The sequence below is a fragment of the Cervus canadensis genome, chromosome 21 (assembly GCF_019320065.1).
Source record: "Cervus canadensis isolate Bull #8, Minnesota chromosome 21, ASM1932006v1, whole genome shotgun sequence".
Taxonomy (NCBI): Eukaryota; Metazoa; Chordata; class Mammalia; order Artiodactyla; family Cervidae; genus Cervus; species Cervus canadensis.
Window position 1 is genome coordinate 15,675,520 of NC_057406.1, and position 18,940 is coordinate 15,694,459.

The 18,940-nt window shown below is 52.0% G+C and overlaps 2 protein-coding genes across 6 annotated transcripts; both read right to left on the reverse strand.

The window, feature by feature from the left end:
- Positions 1–1,031: 1,031 nt before the first annotated feature.
- On the reverse strand, positions 1,032–8,889 carry LOC122423963 (acrosin binding protein). 4 transcript variants are annotated; one of them, XM_043441525.1, is made up of 10 exons: positions 8,789–8,889; positions 8,337–8,555; positions 8,082–8,176; positions 7,509–7,629; positions 6,062–6,527; positions 5,465–5,597; positions 3,364–3,543; positions 3,066–3,233; positions 1,909–1,992; positions 1,032–1,338 (listed from the first exon to the last, which is right to left on the reverse strand). In XM_043441525.1, exons 1-10 carry the CDS (start codon positions 8,829–8,831, stop codon positions 1,216–1,218), a joined length of 1,632 nt encoding a protein of 543 aa, XP_043297460.1. In that variant the 5' UTR covers positions 8,832–8,889; the 3' UTR covers positions 1,032–1,215. The 4 variants fall into 4 exon arrangements, with proteins under 4 accessions (XP_043297460.1, XP_043297461.1, XP_043297458.1 ...); XM_043441526.1 differs by lacking the exon at positions 3,066–3,233; XM_043441523.1 differs by having other exon boundaries at positions 1,032–1,992.
- Positions 8,890–10,142: 1,253 nt separating this feature from the next.
- Positions 10,143–18,009, reverse strand: ING4 (inhibitor of growth family member 4). Of its 2 annotated transcripts, none has more exons than XM_043440188.1 (8): positions 17,266–18,009; positions 14,016–14,087; positions 12,139–12,305; positions 11,853–11,958; positions 11,571–11,676; positions 11,211–11,358; positions 10,887–10,948; positions 10,143–10,778 (listed from the first exon to the last, which is right to left on the reverse strand). In XM_043440188.1, the coding sequence occupies exons 1-8, from the start codon at positions 17,300–17,302 to the stop codon at positions 10,739–10,741; spliced, it is 738 nt and encodes a 245-aa protein (XP_043296123.1). In that variant the 5' UTR covers positions 17,303–18,009; the 3' UTR covers positions 10,143–10,738. The 2 variants fall into 2 exon arrangements, with proteins under 2 accessions (XP_043296123.1, XP_043296122.1); XM_043440187.1 differs by having other exon boundaries at positions 11,844–11,958.
- Positions 18,010–18,940: the final 931 nt, after the last annotated feature.

Consider the following 18,940-nt stretch of genomic DNA (forward strand, 5'->3'; position numbering starts at 1 on the left):
TCCTGCGTTGCAGGCAGATTCTTCACCGTCTGAGCCACCAGGGTTGCATTACTCTATATTTGTGCACACTTGAACTCTTCCCTAACATTTTCTGTTAAATGCTATATAGTTACCCACACGTGTGTGTCTCCAGAATACGTTTTGGGAGATCCGTTATTTTTTTTTGAAAGATTTTTTTTTTAATGTGGATCATTTTTATAAAGTTTTATTGAATTTGTTACAATATTGTTTGTTTTTTATGTTTTTGGTTTTTCTGGCATGTGAGATTTTAGCTCCCCGAACAGGGCTCGAATCCACACCCCCTGCCACTGGAAGGCAAAGTCTAAACAGCGAGGGAAGTCCCCCAGGTTATTTTTTTAAACTTTTAAAAAAAGTTGATATGTTTTATTTTCATTTTTATTCAGTTCAAGAATTTTTTTTCCTCTTTTTTTTTTTTTTGGCCACGTGGCATGTGGGATCTCGTTTCCCCGACCAGGGATCAAACCCCTGCCCCCTGCATTGGAAGCATGGAGTTTTAACCACTCGACCACCCGCGAAGTCCTGATCCCAGGTTATTAGAGGCCGATGCTGGAGTCACATCTCCATGCACACTGTCATGACGTGGCTCCACCACATTTGGACCATTGGGCCCATGACTGGATGTCAGAGCAAGGGCTTCCGGCCCAGTTGCTTCCTCCTTCCTATAAATGGCAAATTCTGCTGTACTGCCTGGGGCTGGCCCCCTGGGGACACAGTCTCATTCAGATGACCCTCCAGAGGGACAGTCCTACACTCACATCTGAGATCATGGGATCAGAGCTTCAGAAATGGAGACACACACACCCTCATGGCCCACACGGTCCCCAAGACACTGGCCATGACTTCTGTCTCCTCAGTCTTCTCCTGGCACAGGACTGCTTCCCTGAGAACCACCCCCAGGGTTCCCTTGCCAAAGATGGCTTCATAAGTGCCAGGGATTGGAGGACTGACTCCCTGGGGGCAGGGGGTGGGCAGGCCCAGGAGGGGATCACAACTAAACCAGGCCACACAAGTTAAAAATAAACATTTTATGTACAGACATCCTTTAAGGTGGGCAGAGTTCCCATCACCGACCTCTCTGGGACCGCTGCCCCAACCCAAAGGACATGTGATTCGGGCCAAGTAAGAGACAACCCAGGGTCTGAAAGCAATAGTGTGTGGGAAGGGGTAGCAGGCGGGGAGAGGACAGAGTCCAGCTCATCCGGCTTGGCCAAGGGTCAAGGTGCTAAACTCCTGGCTCCATCGAAGCACGAGGTCCTCACTCTTGTCCTGAGTCAGGACGGTGTACGTCTCATTCTGCAGACATCTCATGCGGGACACCTGCCCGGGGTCCGAGTGGGAGAGCCAGGAGCCAGAGGTGTCAGAAGTCCAGACCCCGGGGCGGGGGTGGGCGTGGTTGCAGGGAGTGCAGGAAAAGTCAGGGAAGGCGGAAGCTCAGGTGTGGCTTTTTTAAAAAGCAGCCAGAGACACCACATAGCCCGACCCCCTTCTTTTAGAAATGAGGAGCCCGAGGCTGGAGAGGAAGTGACTTGGCTCAGACGACTCGGTGAGTAAGAGCAGCAGGCAGGACTGACACCTAGACCTCTCCGACCAACCTGGCTGGGGGTTCTTCTTTCCCGGTGTCTCCCCAGGGCCTCTGATCAGCAGCCTCCCCTTTCCACCCCCATCCGGGAACCCTTGGCCTGGGGGCCTGGGAGAGCTGCTCACCTCCTGGCTGGAGGAGTAGGGACAGAGCTCCGGGGAGACACACCTGCTCCTCACACCCCCACCCCCATGCTCAGATGGAAGCCACGGCTCGGGGTGTGCGGGGGAGGTGGAGAGGTGGCCAGAACAGGTCAGCGTGCAGTGACCCATGGAGGGGCTGATGGGGGGGCAGTGGGAGGGGCTCACCTTCCGGTCCCTGTTTCTCATCATACACTGCTGGCTTTTGAAGGCACAGTAGTTGGGGTACTGCACATATTCCGTGTCACAGATCTAAGGCAGGAGCGGGGCATGGGAGGCGGGGGACTTCAGAAGCCTCAGAGCCCTTCAGAGCACCCCCCACGGCAGAAACCAGGGCAGAGAACCAGACCCTCTGCACCGGGCTGTCCCCTTCAGTGTCAGCCTCAGTGTCTGGGAAGAAGCTGGGAGCTGAAACTAGGAAGGGGCTGCTCTACTGGTCAGCAGGCTGCGAAAGCAGCTGAGGATAGGACCGGGGAAGGGAGTACCAAGGCTCCAGATCGTGGAAGGGTCCCAAGTGGCAGTCCCATCTCAGGGAGCCTCTTGGGGACGGCTTAGGATGGAAGAGGTGGAAGTGTTTCTAATGTGCAACCCTGGGGAGAGCCATTTCCCTCTGTGGCCCTCGCCACCCCACCCATAAACCCAGGGGAACAGCTGAGATGGTCTGAGGCATTGTCCAGATCTAAGGGCTCAGGAAGAAGAGCTAGGCGGAGGCCCTTCTGCTCAGCTAAAAGCCCTTTCTTAAGTGGCCTCCACTTGTCCTGGTCTTGATTTTTTTTCTGTTAAACTACAGAAGGCCGGGGGTGGGGTGGAGGGACGGTGCTGGCTCTTAGCTACAACAGGTTGATCCTCAGGGGAGGTGACTTTGCCGGAGGAGGTAAAGCTGATCCCATTGAGAGGGAAAGCACTGGAAGATTCGGGAAGGAGCCTACAGACTAAGGCAGGGAAGCACTGGATCACCGTCAGCAGCACTTCAGGCATCACCCAGAGGTTTGTCTTAGGAATGAGGCCTCCCACCCCCACCCACCGAGGGTAACTGGCAGAGCTGGAACCAGACCCATCTCGTGCCCCCAAGTCCTGTACCCTCCGGGCTCCTGGATTCCTAGTCCTTTGCTAAACACAATCCTGGTCTCCTGGGGGCCCAGGGGAGGCAGAGGTAGGGTGGAGGGTGTTGGGGAGCGGGGAGGGGAGTCTGCTGGAAATAGGCAGGAGGCTCAGTGAGGAGCAGCTCTCAGAAGCCAGAGCCCTAAGACATCCCCCGCCACACATTCTAGGGTTCCCCAGAGCAAGGGACCAGGAGGAAGCGTGGTGAGCGGGGTGGGGCTGACCCTGGTGGGAAAGTCTCCATCCTGGAAGCTCAGGAACTCAGTCTGGAGCCAGCTGGCCACTCGGTTGTCTTCGCAGCCCTTAGTGGCCAGCCGGGCACACCAGAAGTCCATGCGCAGCCCGCCGTACAAGTCCAGCCCGTAAAAGCGGCCCGATTTCAGGCTCCCTATCTGTGGCATGGGGCACAGGAGAGAGGTGGGTACCCTGCTCACCCCCCAGCCTCCAGCTGCCCAGCCCTGCCTGAAGCCCTACCCCCCATCCCCACCGCCGCCACTGCAGCCCGCCTGGCTGGGTCGGTACCTGGGTACCGATGGTCATGCTCTGGGAGGCGAGCAGGGGGCTGACGAAGGGTGTTTTGTGGGAGCTGTCGCACTGCTGTCGCTGCAGGTTAGCCTCCGAGTGGCACTGCTCCAGCTTCAGCGAGCAGAAGTCACAGAGGGTACACGCAGCTAAGTGTCGCCGCCCCAGGCTGTCACAGACCTGCGGAGGGGTGCAGCTGAGGGCCTGAGGCTGAAGTCCCACACCCCCACAGAATGTCTTCACATTAAGCCTTTTCCAGAAGCTCCTCTGGCTTTTCCTAAACCCCTCCCCAAGGTCCTCCCCTCAAGGACCTCCCATCAGCTATTTCTTCCCCCTCCTCCAGGATGGTTTACTGCCTCACAAACAATCTTCATCTTCCTGCAGGTGACACCCAAGCCTCTATCATCCATTCTGATCTCTTTCCTGAGCTCTGAATCCCCACGGCCAAGTGCCTGACAGATGTCTAACTTCTCTTAACTGAAAAAGGCTCATAGTCCTCCCTTCCTCTCTGCTAATGATAATGCTAATATTTACAAAGAGCTGGCACGGTGCTGCGCGCCATGGCTGATAAATGCCTGCATCTTATTTGGTCTTCCTAGTAATAGAATAGCTACTAAGCATAGCTCCATTTGCCTGCCCAGGAAATTGAGGCTCCCTGAGGCTGAGTCACTTGCTCAAACACACATCGAGTGCATGATGGACCTGGGACACTGGTCTGGCTGCTTCCTACTCAAAAACCCAGGTCCTCTCCTTGGAGCACCTGGGTTCAGAGCCTCCCAAGTTCTTGGAGGACCTTCTTGGATATGGAGCCGCCCATCTCCCTGCGGGGCTCTCCTCCCTGAGCAAGTCTCCTCAGGAAGATCTCGCTAGGCAGGATCTCCAGGCTGTCCCTTCAGCGCATCACAGTGACAGAATCTCTTACGCTGCCTTGCTCGCTCCTCATAACAGCTCATGGGGGAGGCATCATCAGGTCCCTAATCCCAAATCATGACTGAATTCCCCTTTCCTACCAAATGAAATACAACTGCTTCGGACTGCCATTCGGGATTATTCACATCATGGCCTCTTTGACTCTGTTTCCAAGTAAAATGGGCTCCTTACTATTTTTTCAACCAAGCCCTAAAAGCCAGTGAGCTCTCCATTAGTCCTGAACTTCCTACGTTCAGTCCACCTCCGCCAAAAAATAAGTCTCTTTCCACCATCTACCAACCCACACTCCTTTTGTATAATGTGACTCAATCTCAGCTCCCTGAGGGCAGGAGAAAGAGTTAACAGTGTGCTCATTCTTGGCCCCTCTGGAATTTCTTCTCTTTCTTGCTTCTGAACCTTTGCACACACTAGTCTCTCTAGCAGGAACCTTCTACCAACCCCTTCTTCTGCCTGGTTAACTTCTTTTATCTCCAGGTCTCAGTTTAAACATCAGTTCCTCTAAGAGGCATTCTCGATCCTGCCCCAGCATGACTTTTGCGCTCTCCATCTGCTCTCTGCACTTTGGACTTATCCGTCAATGCGTTGATCCCTGTCACACTGGTCTCTCTTTCGTCTCTCTCTCCCAGTGGACTCCAAGAGGACAGGGGATTGGATCTTGTTGCACTCATCGCTAAAATACCTAGGACAGAATTGCTAGTGTCTCAAATACCTAGCCAGATCAATATCTGTTGAAGAGACGGATGCACGGGGGGCATGCCAGCTATTAGCACCCATTTGCTAACTTGTGCTTTTGGAAAGTCCTACACGTCTTAGGGATAGAATTTGCTAGGTTCTGAGGACACATAGAGATTGGGATCTCTCTACAGAGCCCTGGGATGGGTTCTAGGACCCCTCCTGGAAGAAGAGCTGCATCTGAGGTACAGCCACGTCCTGCGGTTGGTGAACTGGCTCTGGACATGACTCAAGCTTAGCAACTGAGCCACAGGAGGAATTCTGGCCAGGAATGCATTCCAGACTCTGTCTTGAGCCTCCCTCCTTTTAGGGGAGCTGGAAATGTCTTTCCAAGAAGGGGTTCTCACTTGAAGAGTTTCTCAGGTTTTCTGTGGTCCTGCCCATCCTCTACTCCCTAGGCCCATGAACTTGGAGCCAGTGAACAGCTTGGTGGGCATACCGACATCCCGAAACCAAGGATCTCATTTTCCAAGTACTGCCAGGCCTTGGCTGTCGGGGTTATGACGCAGGTGTTCTCCACAATCGAGTAGCACAGGGTCAGCAAGGCCTCCACATGGGGCAGCTGTAGCAGGCTGCAAAAAGTCCAAGATGGCACCGCTGCAGGGGATGGGCCGGAGGGCCAGGGCAGACAGCCACGCCCACTCGCTCCCCCCTGCCCTTACCATCTAGTCTTAGTCACATGCATTCAGCATGCTGGAGGTGGCCTTAAAGGCCTCCAGATCAACCGCCTCCTTTTACAGATGAGGAACTGAGACCCACAAAGGGGAAATGAAATTTGCAGTGCTCATCAGAGGCAGAGAGAAACCCAGAACCCAAGTCTGGTAGCTCTAGCTTCAGGGCTCACCCCACGCCAGGTAGAGATGGGCATCTAGGACAGTGCTTAAGCCACAGGGCAGGTGAGGTGGGCAGCCACTGGGTGCACCTAAAGCCCAAGCAGATCTGGGTGGGTCTAAGGCCGAGGCTGGCCAAGTGGGCTTCTCATCCCCAAAGGCAGGAGGAAGGGTGGGGCTGGTGGGGGAGACAGAACTTCCAGTACCTGCCAGGGCTCTGGGATCTCCAGATGGTCTCCCCATCATACACATCATTCATTTCATCCATCTCCTGCGCCGATCGGATAAGCTCCTGGAGATTCTCCATCAACATGGGAGTAGACTCCACTTCCCGCACCCGGGGAGTGAAGGAGAAAGGGTTGGAGGACACAAGTTCAGACGGAAACTTGGGCTCTGGGTCTGCCTGCAGCCTAGACACCGACTCCAGCGCCTCCTCTGTGCCCTGGCCCTCCTCCTGCTTCTCCTCCTCCTGCTCCTCCTCCTGCTCCTCTTGCTCCTGCCCTTCCTGATGCTTGTGCTCCTGCCCCAGCTCCTGCTTGTGCTCCTGCCCCTGCTCCTGCTTGTGCTCCTGCCCTTGCTCCTGGCCGCCCAAGGACAAGGAGGACTGGAGCAGCTCCTCCACGTTGCTGTTCAGCCGCTCGGGCCAGGGCTGGAAGACCTGTCGTTCGGTGGCTGCAACAGGGTTTGCAAGGGACCAAGAGAGAGAAGGGAAAGGGATGGTTAGGCTTCTGGCATTCTGTCTTTGCAGAGGGACACACATAAATACATAAATGCACACAAACACACACATAAGCACACTCAAAACCCACAAACACATAAGCACACACATAAACACATAAGCACACACAAACCGACACATAAACATATAAGCACACAGACACACATAAACACATAAGCAGGCACACACATAAACACATAAGCACACACAAACACAGAAGCACACACATAAACACAAAAGCACACAGACACACATAAATACACACAAACACACATAAACACATAAGCACATACAAAACACGAACACACACATAGGCACACACATAAGCACAAACACACTCATAAACGCATAAGCACACACAAACACTCATAAACACATAAGCACATACAAACACATAAGCACACACACACATAAACACAAAGGTAGAGGAAAGCAGCCTAAACTACACATGTTTACACAACCAATCATAAAAAAAACAGGCAAGAATACAAATATCAAAACAATAGTACTATGTGACGGTGGTGGCAGTGTTACGGGCCCCCTTTCCACCTCCCTCACAAGGGGTCCTCTTTCCTAACCCACTTCAAATACCACCTTTTGTCCCTCTCACTTAGGAAGCACCAAGTATTTTGAATACCTAGCAACCAATCCTTTCTGGAGTGAAGATGTGAGCTGAGAAAGGTGCCAGAGGACTTCTCAATGCAACAGTGTTTTGGGGAGCAAGGAAAAATCAGTTCAGGGCAGAAATGGATGTAATGTCAGAAAACATCCTGATACAGGAAAGCCCTAACTTGTATTAAAAAAAAGTAGTCTCTCCCCTTATGCAAACAGCTGACCAAGGCTACCTCCAGCAGCTCACCTCCCCAGGTCCCTCCAGTTGATACCTTAAGCCCTGGGTTTGGGGACTCCGGGGTGAGAGGCTGGCAAGGTCTCACCTGTGATGTGGGAGGACATGGAGGAGGTTGCCGTGGTGGGTGACAGCACTTCAGGTGAACTGTCCACCTCCTTGAGGGTGTTGGGTGAGAGGATGGAGACTGGCTGGGAGCACCGGACCCTCTGCAAGGAGAGAAGCAGAGTGGGAATGCCTTTCACAAAGGGCACATTTCCACTCTGCCTTATCCTCCGTCCCCAACCCTCAGGTCTCCTCTCTCACAGTTCCTGGGAGGAAATTAGGGGACATGGCCCTGAGTGGAACCCTCTAGATCTGAGACAGGGTCCCCTGCAAAATCAGACGCCCTGCCGGCCCATATTCCTGCCTTCAGGCTTTTACATTTGACTTGAATGACATCACTGTTGGGAGGAAAGGAAGGGCTTCTCTCTGCCTCCTCCCATCCCTCTCCCTTACTTTTCTGGCAATAAGGGGATTGGTCAGAGAGTCTGAATGCCCAAGGAGAGACGGTGGGCACATATAATCTGGGTGCCAATAGGCCAGTGACCAAGAGGGAGGACCTAAAGATGCCCTGGAGCCCCTCCTCAGTGACACCAGGTTCAAACTGTCTTGACCTCACCTTGGCGTAGTAGACATGGTTGGAGCAACGATACTGGGTGAACTGGCAGAAGGACTCAAACCAGGAGGCGTAAGGGAGGTCGGAGCAGACTGCGCCTAAGGAAGGGTGGGGCACAGGTGAACACAAGGGTGTAATCCCTCCAGGAGGGAGGGCGCGATGGGCTCCTGGGGTCCGGAGAGCCAGGCACCCGGGCTCAGGGCCCAGGGCCATCCGTCCCCTCGCCCTGGGTCGAGGGAGCACAGGGCTGGCCCTCACCATCCGGCACCAGGCCATGGTTTTCATACTGGTCTAGCTGGACGAGGGTGGGGTTCCGGCAGCCGTGGGTGGCGCGGAGCCGGCAGGTGGTCTCCGCCTTCCAGGTAGGGGTCAGCAGTGCGAAGAAGCGCTCATACTCCGTGGGGGACAGGGGGCTGCCCGGCGTGGAGGTCGAGGCGGAGTCCTGGGCAGGGGCCGGTGCCAGAGGCAGGAGCAGCACTGCGGGTCGGGGACAGACCACGATGGACCCCTCTCCGCACCCGCCGGCCGGGAACACCCACCCCGAGAGCGGGGCGTGCACTCGGGGACTAGGCGTCTGGCCGTCAAGCTGGGGTGAGTGTGCGTGGGGCTGGGGCGGGGCGGGCGGGGGGGCGATGGGGAGAGGCTGGAGGCGCCCCGGGGGAAGGCGGCTTGGAGACGGTGGCGAGCTCCCGGGACAGAGGCGCGCTCACCCCTCAGGAGTGAGAGATAGGTGCCTGCGGCGAGATGCCTCATGGCCCCAGACGGTCGCCTGCGTTCCCCGGACCGAGCGCCTCTAACGGGCCAAGCCTGGGAGAGCAGACAGGCGGGCGGGCGGGGCCGCGGGGGGCGAGACCGGTCGACGTCACAAAGTGAGGGCGGGGAAACTGATGCGTGGCTGGTCTCGGCCAGAGGGCGGGGGCGGGTGCCCCGTGTGTCACATCCCGGCTCGAGGACAAGGACGGCCGGAGTGATCTCGGACTCTGCCCGGGGCTGGATGGCGTAGCTCCCGTCTGTTCTTTACCTTTTTCTTTACCTTATTACCTATCCCATCTCCAAGCTGGCCCCACACACTGGACACTGTTTTTCCCCCTACTTTACAATCTGGCCTTCCAGATGTGAGAGTTGGACCGTAAAGAAGACTGAGCACTGAAGAACTGATGCTCTCAAACTGTGGTGTTGGAAAAGACTCTAAGAGTCCCTTGGGCTGCAAGATCAAACCAGTCAGTCCTAAAGGAAATCAGTCCTGGATATTCATTGGAAGGACTGATGCTGAACCTGGATCTCCAATACTCTGGCCAACTGATTTGAAGAGCCAACTCATTGGAAAAGACCCTGAGGCTGGGAAAGATTGAGGGCAGAAGGGGGCGACAGAGGATGAGATGGTTGGATGGCATCATCAACTCAATGGGCACGAGTTTGAGGAAGCTCTGGGAGATGGTGAAGGACAGGGACGCCTGGTGTACTGCAGTCCACGGGGTGGCAAAGAACTGGACACGACTGACCGACTGGACAACAAATCCCAGGTAAGGACTGGGGCAGAGATGGAACATACAACACAAACTTGGGGCTTGGAGGGTAGGAACTACAAAGGACACCTCCAGGTAAGTGAGCCAGAGCGGGGAGTTAAGATGGGGGTTCCGGTGAGGAGACCCTGCATAAAGAGGGCTTAGTCTATGGAAGTGGTTCCAGGTGGGCATAGGCGAGACAGTTCATTGGTGATAAGTTTTTGCTTTGTGTTTCAAATAAGTCAGGCTAATACTTAGTATAACAGTTCACGTATAAAACACAAGTACACATTTATTGGAAATTAAGTGAAAGATATCTTATAGGGAAAAGATGCACAGTCTTGAAGGTTTTGGAAACCCCTTGTCTGAAGCCCAGTTCCAGCCAGCTCTGTCCTTCCCACGCTGAGAGGTGGTGGGTCCTGGGGCAGCAGCACCACTTCGGGTTCTACGTCTGGTCCTACTTCCAGCATGTCATCCTCCTGCCTTTTAGCCAACTCAGAGGATACAAACTATGCTCAGCACATGTGCTAAAAGTGTCTCTACAATAAACACAGCAGGCCAACACGTACAGCTTTTATTCACCAACTCGATTCCATTACAACTGAGATACCGACACTCCGCCCTGCCCCTCCCACTCACAAGGCTGGATGAATCCTCTCGGCACAGAGGAAGGGGTGCCCCTTCAGCCAGGGCCATGGCCCAGAGGACCCGGAGGAGCCCCCCACTGGAAAAAGCATGGAGAAAGTGAAGGAAGTTTATCACGCATGGCCCCCTCCAACAAGGGGAGGGAATCAGGAAGCTGGGGGAGGGCCCCATGCTACTGCCCCAGTCCTTGAATACAAAGCAACAGGAGAAAAGAGGACCATCCCTCAAAAACACAGCACCAACCTCGGCGTGGAGGCAAAAGGACAGTGGGCAAGACCACTTCCCTCTGAAGGGGGCTGGCTGAATGAGAGCACATACTGTTAGTGGCCACAGCACCCCTGGACCAGGGCTGGGTGCAGCCTCAGCACCGGAAGTGGGGAGGGGAGGAGAGGAGATGACAACCTGGTGCCACCCACCTCTCCCTGACCCCCAGCCCAGCCAGGCATCCCACTCCCCACTAGCCAGGTCAGGGGATGTGGAAGAAACTGTGTTGGAATCCAAGGCCCTTGTCTATTTCTTTTTTCGTTCTTGGGAGCAGCGTGGGCAAAACCTACAAAGGAAGGTGACAGAGGAGGTGGGGGAGAAGGTGAGCGAAGGGGAGGATGCTCTCTGTCACTCAGCTCAGGGTAATCCAGCCCCGACCACAGCGCGCGCTCACCATTTCCCCCGAGGCTTGGTGGTCAGCCCCACACAGGCAAAGTGGAACCACTCGATGGAGCACTGGAAAAGGAAGACGGTGGAGGAGCAGAGGGCAGGGAGCAGGGTGGGGCCAAGGAAAGAAAAGAACCCCCCCACCTGAGAGTCCTCAGGAGCATTCCCTTATTCCGTCCTGTGGGAGGATTCCTGAAGGGTCCAAGGCCAACCACCTCCAACTCCCTTCCTCCTGTCCTGAGGTCCCACTCTCCAGCCCTTACCCCCTTCTGGCACCCAACTCCCTTCCTGTCCCCCAGAGCCCCCCGCCCTGAGGCAAACCGGTTCTTACGTCAGGGTTGTCACAGCCAATCATCTCCCCGTAGGAGACCTGGTGACAAAGGCAATAGGTGGGTTCGTTGGGATCCACAGGCATATCCAACACATCAGAGGGGTGGACACTGCCAAAGGTCACTGAGGGCATCCCATACTCAGGGCTTCTGCGTGCCAAGAGGGAGAGAGAGTGTCACCTGCAGGAAGGGACGCTACAGCTTGACGCTCAGAGTGGCACGAGGAGATCCCTGTGGGGCTAGTGGTCTGTGGCTTCCCCTCTGTATCCAGCAGATACCAGAGTGACAGAGAAGGGGGCGAGGGGCGGGGCGGGGGCAAAGAGGAGCCTGTCACTTGGCAGGGTGCTCCCTGACTCACTCACGTGCGCACAAGTTTTAACTTCTTCTGGGCGGCCTTGGGGGCTTCTTCGTCTGAGTTTTTCCCTTTGGAACGAGCACGGGCAGCTTTCTTCTCCTTTTGAGTCCGACCTTCCAGGGAAGAGGGGGAGGGGCAGCCAGAAGGCAAGGGGACAGAAAGATGGGTTAAGGACCCCTCCTCTCCTTCAACCTGGGGGTCCTCCCTTGGAGCTGAGGGATGGGCTGGCTGTCCCCTCGGAATCTTCGCTCCAACTCTCATGGCCCACCCCCCTCCTCACTCTTTTTGCCTTTGCTGGAAGAGCTGTCATAGTCACTTGACTCAATCTGCTTCTCCTTCAGATCAGCTTCAAAGCGGGCCAGGTCTGTGTCCAGTCGCCGAATGTGTTTGTCCACCTGGGTGGGAAAGAAGGAAGGAGAAGAAGAGCTACCAGGTTGGTTCCAGTAAAAGCAAACAGGCTAAGGCAGAATCCATGTATCTCCCAGACCCCAAACAGATCCCAGCATGCTGAAGGAGGGGTGGAGGACCCCGAGGAACAGACAGGAGGTAGTGGGGAGCCATGGGTAGGGCCATACCATCTCATAGGTCTGCATGGCAAGCTGCACCTTGTCATCACCAAACTCCTTACACTTGCCATAGGCTTCCTGGATCTGCCTCAGAAGGGCCAATTTTTCCTCGGAGCTCCGGCTGCGGGCACTACTCATGTATTCACTGGCCAACTTGTCAATTTCAGCCTTCAGGTCTACAACAGAGACAGAGGGCTGGTCACAATGGCCCCCGAGTGGCAAGATTAAACACATTTCTTACTCTTGCTCCTGGGACCTTTTGCATTGGCCATCATAACCTTTGAACTAAAACATACTCAACATTCCTCAAGTGATGCAACGTGGCCACAACATTCATTGTGAAGGCACCTTTGATTGCTGGAAACATTGCTAGCATAGTTGGAACTAGACTTCTGGAAACACAAGGAAGGATTCTTTGCATGCTGCACTAATATTAAGTACGTTTCTGTTGATGTCTGAAGATGCTTCTTTGCACAGCTTGCTGCCTCTTAAACCATGACCTCTGTCTCAAAAGCCATTTGGTTTCTCGTCTCAGAAACATCCTGGGATAGCTCTGAGAGCTGCAGACCAGGCCATCATCTGCTACTGCTTTTGACTTCCAGGGTCCATATATCTACATCTCAACATTGAAAATTGGGCCCAAGTTCATTCATGGAACAGTTCTTCTGCTTACTGTCCACCCTGTTTGGTTCATCATTTGCAACTTGCAAATATTCTTCATCACTTTTTTCTCTTGTGTGTTCATTTTAGATATTGCTCCAAACGTTTTACTAGGGGAAGGCTGGTGATGCTCCCAAGCACTGAGACCATACATGCTTACTGCCTAATATAGCACTCAGAAAATGTGGATGGAGACTAAAGCATGACTCCCAACACAGTGTAGCAACAAGTAACAACAGCGAGGCCCTGTGAGCACACTAGGTTTACGCTCTGCTTTATTCCAGGCCCTTGGAGGAAGCTGGAAAAGCATGTACGTGGTTCAGTCGTCTCCCAGTGGGTCTTTCTGTGCATGAACTCAAGAGCCAGAACAATATTACAAAGCAAGGAGCTGGTGGTTGGTATTCAGCAGGGCATTCTCAGGGGCCTATGTCCAGGATCTTAGATGATATTCACTTGTCCATGAGTAAACTGACCCAGAGTAACTTAAATCACAGCTTTAGGCATTCTAACACCAGTTTGTTACAACCCTGGGCAGGGATACATAAGGATACACCTACATATCCTTCAGCAAGCATGGAGGATAGCACCAACAGAGACCTTCGACTATGAGAGACAAACTCGCCCACTGCAGTGTAGCCTCAGGCTCCAAGTAAATGTCTCAATGCAGCCAACCTTAATCAATGTCCAAGGACAGCCACAGATGGCACCTAATGCTTCTGTAAGGTTGAAGAATACAGTGTAGAGATTCTGATATTAATTGCTGCTTTTCCTTTTTTTTTTTCCCTCTTTCTTTTTAACATCTCATGCAGCAAAGCTGCTGTGTACCAATGTGAGCTGTAGTCTAAAGCCACACTGAATTTTGTGACAGTAATGTTAACAGCCCAGCGGAGTAGAAACATTCTAGTTAGTCTTCCTACAAACCTATCGAACATGGAGAACAGAAATGATTCCAGGGTTGACTTTGGTTTTTCTCATTTTTCCTGAGGGAGATATAAAGAGCACAGCATTCATCTCTAAATCCTGGTGGCACTGTCACAATACTCCACGTGTTATGAAAAAGCTGACACAGAAACACAGGTCATCATTACTCTCCTTTTAAGAATTGCAAGAGAGGGAAAGAGAAGACAAAACAATCTAGATCAGACTAGGTGATATGGTAACACCAAACAGGAGGAAAGACGATCACACACAGTCACTCTGCACCGGGCTCCTTACTCTGCACATACCCTCTGTTCTTTGGTCCAGGTCCCTCATGAGCTGGAAGTTTCTCTGCAGTTCAAAGGGCAGGTTTTCAATACCTAGGGAGAAGAGGAAAAACTAAGACTCCCTGGACTTCCTAGGCCCTATAGCTACTTTTGGGGGCTTCCCTGGTGGCTCAGATGTTAAAGAATCTGCCTGGAATGTGGGATGCCCGGGTTCAATTCCTGGGTCGGGAAGATCCCCTGTAGAAGAGAATGGCAACACACTCTAGGATTCTTGCCTGGAGAACTTCATGGACAGAGGAGCCTGGCAGGCTACAGTCCATGGGGTTGTAAAGAGTCAGACACGACTGAGTGACTAACACACACACACACACCCCGCAGACAGTCAGGCAACACACTCACACACACACAATAGCTGCTTTTAAAAAACATGTCCAAAGAGCACTTGGTTATCCCTCCTTCAAACCGTTAGATTATCTATGACAGCACTCATCATTCCTTTCTCAGGAGGAGCCATGTCTGCCTGTCTCCACACCTAGCTCCCCATCTCTGCACAGCTTTCTCACCGTCGCCACTTTAGTAAACTTTACAAATCAGCCCTTCTCTCTCCATGTCCTCGGGAGTTCCCTGGTGGTACAGTGGCTAAGACTCCCTGCTCCTAATGCAGGGGGCTCAGGTTCAATCCCTGCTCAGGGAACTAGATACCACATGCTGCAATGAAAGATCCCGCATGCTGCAACTAAGACCTGGCACACCCAAATAAATACTTTTTTTTATAAAAAGATCTCTTTGCCCTCAACTTATAAACACCCTCCTGGTACCCTCCACTGATCACACACACACTTCCAATCTGCTCTGCAAACAGTAGCCAGAATGTTCTTTTTAAAAATGTAAATCTGATCATGTCACTCTCCTGTTTATCAACCTCACTTCCTACTGCAATATTCCCAAGTCCTACTCTGCACTTTCTGGCCCTTGCTGCACACCAGACCTGACTCAGGTCAGTCCCTGTCTCTGCGCTCTCCACTCTGTCACACTGGCCTTCTCTGAGTGCCTTGAACTTGCCAGTGCTCTTCCAGACACTTTGCTTTCCACACACTGCTCTCTGCCCAGGATGCCCTGCCCCGTTTCTTTCACCCCACTTCCACTATCCCTCTTAGCCTACTGAACTTCTGTTCATTCTTCAAAGTTCAGCTCAACCCTGACTGCCGCAGACTCCCAACAAGTGCCCTGGGTTGTGCTGTCATGCTATTCTATGGTTACCCTTTGGCAGGGTAGACACTTTGGGGGCACTTATCTTATGTAATTAGTTATATGGTATGTCTCCCTAGCTCTCCAGAAGGGTTGGATATGTCTGTCATCTTCTCTCCTATTTCCCTAGTGTTTAGAACTATGACATGCATACAGAGGATCCTCAATAAATAATTGACTATAAAGGCATGAATACTTATATTTCTCTCATAAAAAAAAATTCTCTTTCCATGACTCCACTTTCAAACTTTAAAAATGTGTCCACTGCTTTACCCTATAGACTCACGTCCACCATCAGTTTACTAAGATTAAGTCGCCACTGATTTACCAAATCAAATAATCTAATTATTAGTTCTATCCTAAAAAAATGTTTGCAGCATTCTCACCATCTTCTTGCCTATGTGTAACTTCCTATTAAGATTCCAAATCTCCTCACACACTTTCAAGTAATTTCATCACTGACATTCCCTTAGCCTGTCCCTTAAATGTTACTATTTTCTTGAGCTTACACTTAAGTTAATCCTATTATTTTCTCATACTTTCTCTGAATGATCTCCATCTCATTTACTCTTACAGATACAATTATCATTCCCACACTTAAGTCTAGGTTGAATTAAGTATCTTAGTAACTCCTGAATTTCCTATCTTGTTGATGATATATGTCTACCTCACTTCCCAAACAGGAAATCGAGAAGTCACCTTAGATTCCTCCTCCTCTCTCAACCACTAATTCAGTCAATCCTGTTATATTTACCTCCTAAATACTTCTGTCACTCTTTGAGATCAGGTCCTCATCTCTGACCAAAACTGTTATTACTAATTAATCTTGTATTACCAGGGCCATCATGCTCCAGTTTACCATACATCAATTACTTTCCTTTATTAAAAATAAATGACTCCATTTAGAAAATCTGTTGGTTCCCCACTATTTAGAGTGCAAGCTTCTTAGCCTGGCTTTAAAGACCATGCACAGCCTAGCCCCAGCTACATTCTCCAGTGTCATTTCCCAATCTTTCACCTCAGAGTCCTATACATCAAACACTCTGGCCTCATCTTTCCCTGATCTAGCCACAAACCCATCAGAACACCTTTGCTGATGCTTCCCCCAACCGTCAATCCCCTCTCCCTCTCCACACCGGCACATAAACACTCAACCTTCAAGATTCGTCACATCCTCTGTAAAGCTTTACCTACACCTCCAGGTAAACTAGTCTTTCTTTCTTCAATGTTACCAACTGTCCGTTTAATGTATTTCTGTTATTTCATCTGTCATACTTTTAAAATTATTTATTAAAATCTGTGTCCTACTAGTCTATGAGCACCTTGAGGGGAAGGTCTGTGTGGTATTCATTCTTGTACACCCCCAGTACCTGCCATTATGTCTGACCCACAGCAGGACCTCAATAAACGAATGAATGACTCCCAACGCTAAGGCAAAACTAAGAGAATAGGGTGACAGGCTCTGTGAAAGGATGGGTTACACAAATGGCATAAACAGAACACCAGATTTCCATCTGATGGGAATTTGGTCTTTACTCCAAGAGGAGAAGCCTTCCAGTCCATCATCTGACAGTGGTCACTCGTAACCCCCTATCCCCATGAGAAGACGCGTCTTCGAAAGAACTGGGCGGAGAAGCGTGAGCAGATCTTTGTCGCTGCTCCAATGGCAGTGGATGATATACTAAAACGACCGATTCAGAACGACTTAAAAAAAAAGATTATCCTGACGCCGGAGACCCTGAAGACAGGGGCAGCAAATATCTTCCCGACTATGCCTACCAGCCCTTCAAGAGCCGTCCCCTAGCCCCGCCGTGCAGCCCCTCCCTCTTCTACACCTCAGAGCGAGGCCTCGACCCCGCTGCCCCGCCCCCTATTTCTTCACACACTCCAATATTTTCTCTCACGCAACCCTTCACGATCGACTTTCTAACCATCGGGACTTCAGGGCCATAGAGCTGCTCAGCCTGAACCCCCACCCCCACCCCTCTGTGACCCCTGACCCGCTCCTCCAGCCTGCTCTTACTGTCCAGATAATGTTCCAAATACATCCCCGCAGCCATCTTGAAGCAAAACAAAGCAACTTCCGCTCCGCCCCGGAAGTGACTGAACGCAACGGGCGCCGAAGCGGCCCTCCACCCCCGTCCTGGAGCCCTTCCGCCCTCAAGGGTAACTTCCGCCCTCACGAGGTCAATTTCCGGTCTGAGTACAGCGCCAGTCGAATCGCCTCCTCCCGGCACAGACAGTCGTCCCTGGCGGGGCGGCCGGGCGCGGAGCCGGCGGCGGCGTTGGCTGAGGGCGCCATTTTGCGTCCTCGCTCAAACTTCCGTTCCCTCCAGGAGGGGTACTTGCGGGCGAGGAGACCTAGACAGGTCTTTTTGGGCTTTTAGTCCACGAAGAGCTGTTTTCAGCAGCCGGGAAATGTGAAGCTGGCGACCAGGGCAGGTGCCTTCTCCAGAGTCACGGTGCGAGGTGTAAATCCTCCCCGTTTCTGTTCACTCACGCGAACGCCAATTCTCCAGGATTATGTTTTAACGTGGAAACAGCTCATTATTTATAAACGCTGCTTGTAAGTACAAAGTACTCCTCACAATAAAGCTGCGACTCTCCTCACCTTTTTGTAAGGGTTTCTGTCACTCCAGGATGTTCCTGCTTGCAGTGACAGAATACTGCTGGCCTTGTCCTCCCATGTTTGTCTCCATTTTTACTCATTTATGTATGATGTTAACTGGCACAGAGCTGTCACAACTGGGCTAGATGGATGCCAGCTATCACCCTGACCCGCGACAGCACAGTGACAAATACACTTCTCATCAGGATGGAAAACCACCAAGTGCATACAGGCCACTACACTGGGGACGCAGATGTCGGCGACCAGAACGGGAGTGTGTTGGAGATCATTGTCACCCCTAAGCCACACATTCTTGTTAATTATCGATGTCACATGGCAGGTTGTTATGACATTTTCAGCCACATAATAAAATGTTTTAAAAAGGGCAAGGTGAAACCCCAGATATACTACTGAGCAGGTGGTACCATCTGGCCACATAATCTACATGACGTCCTACCTCGCGAACAGCAGGCCCCTGGATAATTTAATCTCCATGCCCAGTTCCTTCTCTACAAAATGACCATATAGGGTTGTTACTATGAGTGAGTATATCCTTCAAGAGGGTAAATTCTGGTTGTAATACCTGTGATGAAGGTAGGGCTGTTTGTTAGTGTCAATTCAACAGTTAGTGAGAACAAGGGGAAGAAGTAAATATTCAGGAAACTAACAGACACCACCTACCTGGTCACATGTGGTACATTCATTCCTGTCACACTACAGACTGAGACTCTGATGCCCACACAAGATGCTGCACCCTAAACCAAGAGGCCTTATACTTCACTGATTATCCACACCCACCAGGTAACTAGCGGGTGCGAGAGACAATGGCCAGAGACAATGGCCACACTGTTGGACGTGGGAGCTTTGTCACAGCTTTTTCAGTGCTTAAAGATCTTTAATTTTCAAAAAGAAATCTTAAGAGGTGATCTGGCCCAATCCCTTAATTTAACAGCTGAAGCAGCATCACCACCCAACACGAGCTGATAGGAGAGAGCCAGGGCTAAAGTCAAGGTTTCCCAACCATGCACTACGCCTCAGCACAGCCATCCTGTCATTCTTCAGTCCTGGTGATGGTGTCCACAGGTCTTTC

What these genes read in the sequence shown, in the direction of transcription:
- ING4 (XM_043440187.1), bottom strand. Translation starts at nt 17,302, where the DNA reads ATGGCTGCGGGGATGTATTTGGAACATTATCTGGACA. An exon ending in CCTGGACCAAAGAACAGAGG is followed by an intron (nt 12,306 to 14,015) that starts GTATGTGCAGAG and finishes TCTCTGTTGTAG; the next exon opens with ACCTGAAGGCTGAAATTGAC. An exon ending in CCATGCAGACCTATGAGATG is followed by an intron (nt 11,959 to 12,138) that starts GTATGGCCCTAC and finishes TTTCCCACCCAG; the next exon opens with GTGGACAAACACATTCGGCG.
- LOC122423963 (XM_043441523.1), bottom strand. Translation starts at nt 8,831, where the DNA reads ATGAGGCATCTCGCCGCAGGCACCTATCTCTCACTCCTGAGGG. An exon ending in CTATCTCTCACTCCTGAGGG is followed by an intron (nt 8,556 to 8,788) that starts GTGAGCGCGCCT and finishes CCCGACCCGCAG; the next exon opens with TGCTGCTCCTGCCTCTGGCA. An exon ending in TCCTTGGTTTCGGGATGTCG is followed by an intron (nt 3,544 to 5,464) that starts GTATGCCCACCA and finishes ACCCCTCCGCAG; the next exon opens with GTCTGTGACAGCCTGGGGCG.